Genomic DNA, 8237 nt, shown 5'->3' with positions numbered 1-8237 from the left:
TGTCTCAAGGAAGGACATCCCGTCCCTGGAGCCCCGAGGGACAAGGGGTCTGAACAAGAGAACGACGCTGGGTGCAACTTCCCAAGCTAAGACCTAAGGTCTTAGGTGTGCCATCTCAGGGTAGGACAAATTGACTTTACAAGGTTTTGGGTATTATGGAAAAGTTTTGTGCCTATGTATCCAAAAGAATAATTTATTTTTGACTTATTACTCAAAGAAACCGTGATTGGGATTGAAGACCTGGTTGCGGTAACTCAGCCTGCCATACCTACGGTCATCATTCCAAAGGCGTAAAACTCCGAGGCTGCCTATGCAAGGTCATATGCAGTCAATGGATTTTTCATGGATGGTCTTCCGGAGATACTCCATATAATCCAGATGCAGTGCAGGGTTCAGTCAGGCAATACGCGTGGTATGGTCAGGCCAGGGATCCGCGTACCAGTAAGTAATATGTGAATCTCAAAGAGGGATTCAAATGCACCCTTATTGATTCTTCCAATCGTCTTACGATGTTATCTTTACACTTATTTAAGCAACTACTTAGCAAAAGCAAGCTCGATTTAGTTTCAACTGGTCGTTTCCATGACACTCCATGCAACCAAAAGGCAAGAAGTTGAAGAATTAATCCGGTGATAAACTAATCGGTACAAGTTCATTGTGAATGGGTACCACAGATGATCCAGCTCTCAAACCCCGTTTTTTGGTCCTAACTGTTGCACATTGTCTGGACATTTAGAGGCCAAACGCCACCGGAGGCAACCTTAGTTGCAAATGCAAGTTCAGTGTCTGAACAAGTAGCATGCACAAGTCGATTTACAAAGCGTAGAAATGTAAAAACAGGTGAAGCAGTGATGAAGGTCAATCATCCCTTAAAAACACAAGGAAACCTAGGGCAACCCAGTGAACTTGCACCAAAGATCATATAGTGCTGCAGCCAGCAGCACTCTGGTCTAAAACAAGTGGACGTTGGACCATAGAATACAAGTAAAGACGCCCTAACGTAAAAAAGGAAGTAAAGGTCAAAATTTAGTTTCACCATCGATGTCTTTTCTTCCCTGAAGAAAAACCGGAAACGTCTCCCATTGGCTATAAGCAACAAATTTGGAAATTTGAAATATTGATAGGATATGGTTGCACATAGTAATAAACAGACTTCTGCAGCCATGGGGATTGCAAGAACATGATTGGGATAGTAAAAGTTGGCGATAAATAATATAAAAGACAAAATGCAAAGCCACTATTGCGATTAGTGGGAGGATACAAACTCCAGAAAAGCTCAACTAATTTATTTAACTCAAAGCAGATGATGCCGAGGCCCATCACTTGATACCCAAAGAATAATGTACTCTTATGTGCACAGACGGACACATACAATCAAACGCAAGAGAGAGAGAGAGGAACTAAGGATGATATGAGGCAGCACTCAGAGAATATGAACAATTGGAAAAAGGTTACCTTCTATGCCCAAAGAACAGTTATGACCATGAATAACAAAAATGCCAAGGAAAAGCAGCTCCCTGCAATCACCATAAATGCCTAGAATATGGGGAAAAAAGTAAGTACCATCAAGATAAACCACAAATGCTAAATGAGAAAAGAGACATCAAACAATATCATAAACAAGATTTTTTAAACTTGTAGTGGATTACCTTCCCCCTCGACTCAAACTTAAATTTGTGTGTGAACCATGACAACCTTTTATCAACAAAAGGAGCTAGAGCAAGTGCCCTGCATATGCCCAGAAAAAATTTTCTTTCATTATGTTGAGATATTAAGAACTCATATCAAATTACTAATTTTCGGTTGTCAAAAGTTCGGATCTTATAGATGTCTTAGTGATAAAAAGAAGTTAATATGAAAAGAAAAGATGAGCCAGCAGGCATTCAATCAATGGTTAACTATGTATCCAATGGCAATATTACAAGAAACAAACCCTCCAGCTCTAGCAAGCTTGGTAACCTGGCTGCCTGCCCACACCATTGCCATGACTTTAAAAAATCTGCAAATTTTGACAGATTGTGGCATGGTTAGCTTGTTACAAGGATATGAAAGAAAACTGAAAGAGATGGACTATGGCAGATACCTTTCAACAGCAGCACCATAACCCATTCTTCCTGGGGCTGGGGCAATGTAGAACCTGAAACAGCATCTCGTGTCTAAATAAAAACAGCCAGTGGCAGCAGCATCCATTAATAATAAAGTTGCTGTTTTTGCACATGCTAATAGAAAAAGGGGGGAAAGGAGAAGATGGTTATAAGAGAAGCCACATGCAAACACTAGTCATCGTTCACTTCACTAGGACAGACAATATAAGACTTATTACAAGTGGTGTAGGCATACTGGATACTTGCACTATGTCATAATGATAGGAGTAATCATCAAGGTGCACTCACATTTATTGCACATCCAATAATAAAAGACTTTACAATAGTGTTTTTGGGCTTAAGGGATACTTGCAATATGTCACAATGAATAGACTTATTCCATATCCCCCCAATCCCTTTCAGTTCATCAGGGTGAAGCATGTATTACAACTTCTTTAGAAGTTTGTTTCTGGGAAATATATCTTATACTCCCATCATCCACAAATGCACTTACAACCCACACAAACTTCTACCCCTTCCTTGTCTCTTGAACTTCCTCCAGGACATATATGCAAATCTAAAGTTGTTGTTTTTTTTCGAATCATAAGCATAACCTAAAACTCCATCTTATTAGGCCTTGCTATTGCAATAATCTGTACTTGCAACAGGATGATAGGATGGATCAGCCTGACTCAAAACAGATCCAATCTGGAAGGAGACACCAAATCAACTTGTGTGTATGTGTGTGTGCATGTGCATGGACACGGGAGCTGACAACCCAATAAGATCATTAGACCTATGTTAAGGCTCAAATCCAACTACACTGGAATGAGGTTCAAGTCTGGATCCATCCGACAAAACCAACCGAGCATAGGTCTACTGTTCTTATACATAGGGCACAAAAGGGATAAGTATTTCACCCATTGAACCTAGCCTACAACTTGCTATACCAAGTCAACTTTTCATTGTGTCTCTACACTTTTTGGCATATGATTGCAGGCCCATCACCTTTACTTTTATTTTTCACATTTCCACCAGTCTTTTTGTTCTTGCTTTGCAGAAGTCAAACACTAGTATATGGTCATCCATAATTAGGACATGGTGACAAACACTAGTATATGGCCATTCATGATTAGGATCTGGCTCCCCTTGGACATTCTTTTGTTACATTGGACATGTTTGTCCAAGTATCAAAAGAAGAAATCAAGTTTCAAACCAAACAAAAGGCAACACACTAAGGCCCTCAAAAGAATTATGAACACCTCATCACTATCTAGTGTTCCCCTAATAAATAAATAAAACCCTTTTTCACTTTACAGTTTACACAGAAAAAGGGATACCACAATATGTACTTCATATGAAAGACCTAGAACATTAGCATATGCACAAATTTAATATGTACTTCATATATGAAATATGAAAGGCCTAGAGCATTAGCATACTCACAAATTTTATTTTATTGCATGACTTAAGTTCACATAAACTTCAGTGCCTCATTTGAAACATACACAGAAAATAGAGGCTTTTGCATCCAGAAAGGAAGGTTACATGATTATAAGGGTATCGAACTTGTTCAGGCATAGAAGTGCATGCAACAGATAGTAAACAATGGAACTACTATGAACCATATTATTTATTACCAATATGCAAAAATTGATGAACTTACCACACCAAGAGAAATGTCACGAGATAATAAACTGTATTCAGTAGCCCATAGGATAATACCCCAGAAACACCGTACCTCTTCAGCTTCTGCATCACTCTAGTACAAGTTTTTTAGTGAGATTCTTGATAATTGTCAGGTACATTCTCTAACAGCAACTAAAATACATAGGATATAGGGCCAGAGGAAAATGAATATTTACTGGCTTAGAAGCTTGGAAAGAATTTCCTGAAATAAGGTTTTCGAAAAGAGAGAACTTTGCCAAGAGGCAAGACCAAGCTCTTGAAAGAAAATTTAGTCTAAAATTAGCACACCATGAGAAGTTCTGACAGCATATAGAACTGGACACAATATGCTTAAAGGCAGAGACAAAAACCATGATCAAAGATGATACAGAAAGCAGTAATTACTCATTCAATTTGGATGGCTTCCTCGGTTGATTAACATTATTTTGCACCAATCCTGAAAAGATACATCCCTCGATAAGTACAAAAGCATACTAGCATCGTTAGATTTTCTACTATGGTCTCAAAGTGAGCATTGTCTTAACCAATGCAATTAAATAAAAACTGAACATTTTCATGACGTTATATGCTTTCTAGCTCAACGCCAACTAAAAATAGCCAAAGGTGGTCGAATGCTGCACTATCATAACTGAGCGGCCTTAGGTTCGAATTCCATGGGGTTGATCCCAGCTTGACTATCAAAAGAAAAAGGGGAAAAACTTCTTACGCTCTAGACAGAAAAAGAAAAAACAGCACCCATTTGCAGTGAATGAAATGGACAAAATAAATTGAGTTTGTTCAGTTTTCTTACAGAATTAAAAAAAAAACATGATAAACACTCACCATCATGGTCTTTGTGTCCATGGCATCCATTTGGAGTTGAAACCTCTATAGGCTGATCTTAACAGAAAGGCAGCAGTATAAAAGTCATTATAAGTGGAATTTATTCTATACGAATGAAAAAACAATGTCACATAGAGAATAAGCACCAATTACCTTAGAGATAGAGTTGAATTTAAAGGATAACTTTCACTCCTTTAGAGGGTAAAAAATAAAAGAACAAAGGGAATCCAGTGCAACAATAGTTCAATGCTTGAATTCAATTGGGGATTTAGGGGTCTAAAGAGAAACGAATATAACCAGGCTGAAACCTACTACAACATTATTATCTTTAAGATAGATTTCGTCCTATGCTATGATTCAAACAGAATCTACAGTGGTCTACCTTCAAGATATGACAAGCATAACCTCACACCATGACTGAAATTCTGGCATATACAACCATCTTCGTTCCAAGTTATGCAAGTAGCCTGATTTGCCTTAAAAAGAAACTTGCAAAAGGGAAAAGAAGTTCTCCATTAAAATAATTCTATATAAAAGACAGTTGAAATTTTCCCAAGAAAAATAATAATCATAACACATTGAAAGGATGAAGACTATCACAATGGACTATTATTGTGCGTGGGTCTACCAAAGACAACCTATAACTGTACATATTAATTCTTAACAATGTATACCCATACGCTTATTAGGAATTGTCAATTAACCTTCTTTCTGATGCACTAATCCATGGATGATCAAATGGGAATAACTCTTTCATCCATTTCAGGGTTAAAAAACCAAGGGAATCAGGACTTAACCTAGCCATGCTTGACTGAGGACTTGGCCAGGTCATGTTAATTTTACTGTGTGCGTCCATGCGAGTGTGGATCTACACTAAGTCAAGTGAGCCTTGAATGAGTATCTTAGGTTAGGTGTTGATCCTGGTCGACTCAGGCAAGTCACTAGGTTGATTCTCCAAGTTGTCAACCAATGGCCCATTTGCTGTTTAGTGTTTTAGATGATCTAATACTGCTACATTTATTTCTCCTTGAACCTAATCTCGTTTTTTTTCAAGAGTGCTAGTGTTGGTTCCATTTCAAATCACACTTCTAGCATTACATAGCGGCTACTGGCAATCATGATGCATGCACCTCAGTAGAATGGATTCATGATGCTAAACAGTTGATAGCAAATCCTTAAGACCTGTGGCTTCTACGCTTATTACCACCACAGGAATCATCCTCATTGTTAATATTGGAAGGAGATAAACAACACTTTTAGCCCAGTGAAAACAAAAACAGATTACATACAAATCAGGATACTCTTTTCTATGATTACCTCTATACCTCTCCAAGATATTGGAACAATCTCCACTTATGTACATGCATTTCCAACACCTTATTAAACCAGACGCAAGAATATCCATCCATCCCAATCCTTATTCCTGTACATCTTCTATACACCCATTTTAGTAGATCATAATAAAGAAAAGGAAAAAATATCATACTGCAACCAAGTCAACCGTAACTTACCCTTCAGAAATTCTCAACTTGATGTTATCAAGCAATAACCTTTTCCAGGACTTGCACAAAAAATGAATACGAAGGGTAGCTCCAGCATCAAGTCATGGTGTGTGACATCAGCATTGCCAATTTTGAGCGTACCTAGTGCTAAAGAGAACCCATCATCCTCGATAACAGAAAATGGCTGAACTCCTATCCTATCCTATCTTATGAGTATAAATGAAGCAAACGGTTGAATTTTTATAACTAAATTTATTATAACGCCCTCAGCCTTTGGGCGTTTTCCTTCTTTAAACCGCTAAATTCCCAAAGACGAGCACTTTTAAATCGTTAAGAAGAAACAGAGGATCACATCGCCTGCAGCAAAATCAAAGGCAAAAAGAAGAAAGGATCTAATCACCTCGCCGCTCTCGGTTGTGGCGCGCAGACGATGAGATTTGGAGAAAGTTCTGCCTTCTCGGAGGAGGACGGTTCTCGCAACCATAGCTTCCCTCCACATGGTGTTTTTTCTTCCCTTGAAGTCAGAAGAAGGAAAAAAAAAACAGAGAAGGAAGAAATTCGAATCAATTCGGCCATAGAAAAACCGCAAAGCAAAATTGAGAGCGTTGGAAGACGAGGGAGGGAGATGGGCGTTGTCTTAACCATCGGAGGACGAAGTTGGCATGAGACGGCAATCCTCAGTATCAAAGCCATCGATTGCTCAGAGCATAGCAAAAATGCTAGCGACGCCAACGTGGAAAGTCGATGTGAGAATTTTTCTTTTCAACTTCCCCTCCGCTATTCCTCCGGGATTGAGCTTCTTCCGTTCGATGTCGGCCGCGAAGTTACGATGATTAAACGGTTCGGATTCGGATCGGATTTCGACTAATCGGATGCTGGATAAAATTCGGATTCAGATTCAGACGGTGAAAAGCATGTACCAGGTCTGGCTTTTTACATGTAAAAGAATTCGGGATACCCGTAAAATTCGGATGTTTGTCGGATTGTGCAGCAAAAAGTCAGAACCATATCTGCATTCAATTATAATCGGATATGGTTTTGGATTACCAAATGCAAATAAGGATCTGGTTGGGAGGCATATAGTTGATAGGGGTGATGAGGGATTCACAAAATCCTAAGCTGTCTCCATTGAAGCTCTCTATTTGGGAGCCGGAGTTGGGAATGAAGATGGTACTTAATGAGGGTGTAGTTAATACCACCAACCTCCACAGGTGTTTGCTAACCCCATGTTGTGAGATGCAGCTGGTGTTGAGAGTAGATATGGGTTATTTTCAACCACATCTTCACAAGGATGTTTTTGAAGATGTAGTTGAAAATGGGCAGATTTCACCTGGACTCTCATCTCCTCACCAACATCAGCTCTCAAACACAAACAGAGCCTGACTGGAGTCACCCTTTTGAGAGGAAAGACGGAAATGGGAGCGGTGTTGGGAGGGAAAATGGTGTGGTAAATGGGTAGATTTCAAAAACATCCTCATCCGGATGTTGCTAAATCTCCATCATCACCACTCCCAACGGAGCCTAAACTGAATCAATAAAATTTGATTCATTGACGAGAGAAGGGTTTGAAGAGCTCTATTCAAACCTACAGTAGAGTATTTGGATTCACAGAACTTAGGGTGTTTGGAATCTAGTTTCACTAATATTTTGGCCACTTTTCCCCAACAAATCGTACTTTGGTGAAATTGAACTCCAATTTTACTGGATTTCCTAAATCACCAAATGGATTTTTTATGACGATGAACCCTTGCCAAAGTGAGGAAAACCTTGGGTGAAACCCCATGACCACCCTGCCTTACCTAGCCCACCTCTGAAAGTACGGACAAACCCATGCAACAGCAGGGTTTGATCCAGTAACTTCATCTCGACACCTTCACAACCACCCGGCTGACCAAGCGGGCAACCCCTGCAGTGGTAAATCTAAATGCAATCTCGACATTTTTATAATGGTTCCCAATGCTCTTGGATCCAATTGGTGCCTATCGGTTTTCATTATAGAGGATCAAATAAGATGGCTGGACAGGGTAGAATCGCACCATGTCAAAAACTGTTTAGCGTCCAGCAATCAGACATCACCCTCCTCGTCTATTGGAAAGACCAGCAAGGCTGCTTTTTGTTGCTATCCATTAAAATATAGACA

General features: G+C 39.4%; 1 protein-coding gene across 2 annotated transcripts; it reads right to left on the bottom strand.

Annotated features, from left to right (window-relative positions):
- Window positions 1–453: 453 nt before the first annotated feature.
- LOC149812551 (uncharacterized) lies at window positions 454–6891 on the bottom strand. Of its 2 annotated transcripts, none has more exons than XR_016428540.1 (10): window positions 6740–6891; window positions 6498–6611; window positions 4596–4647; window positions 4158–4209; window positions 3751–3846; window positions 2084–2137; window positions 1923–1999; window positions 1650–1728; window positions 1456–1536; window positions 454–786 (listed from the first exon to the last, which is right to left on the bottom strand). XR_016428540.1 is itself a non-coding variant. In XM_089993247.1 (10 exons), exons 1-9 carry the CDS (start codon window positions 6788–6790, stop codon window positions 1459–1461), a joined length of 642 nt encoding a protein of 213 aa, XP_089849373.1. In that variant the 5' UTR covers window positions 6791–6891; the 3' UTR covers window positions 454–786; window positions 1456–1458. The 2 variants fall into 2 exon arrangements, 1 of the variants encoding a protein (XP_089849373.1); XM_089993247.1 differs by having other exon boundaries at window positions 1934–1999.
- Window positions 6892–8237: the final 1346 nt, after the last annotated feature.

This window comes from Nuphar pumila, chromosome 17 (genome assembly GCF_984573655.1).
Source record: "Nuphar pumila chromosome 17, dmNupPumi1.hap1.1, whole genome shotgun sequence".
Taxonomy (NCBI): domain Eukaryota; kingdom Viridiplantae; phylum Streptophyta; class Magnoliopsida; order Nymphaeales; family Nymphaeaceae; genus Nuphar; species Nuphar pumila.
This window is presented reverse-complemented; position numbering and strand designations above follow the sequence as displayed.

Coding starts and splice junctions, on each gene's coding strand:
- LOC149812551 (XM_089993247.1), bottom strand. CDS start 6,790: ATGGCTTTGATACTGAGGATTGCCGTCTCATGCCAACTTCGTCCTCCG. Junction 2,138..3,750: donor GTGACATTTCTCTTGGTGTG/GTAAGTTCATCA, acceptor ATGCTGTTTCAG/GTTCTACATTGCCCCAGCCC. Junction 2,000..2,083: donor TATGGTGCTGCTGTTGAAAG/GTATCTGCCATA, acceptor CAAAATTTGCAG/ATTTTTTAAAGTCATGGCAA.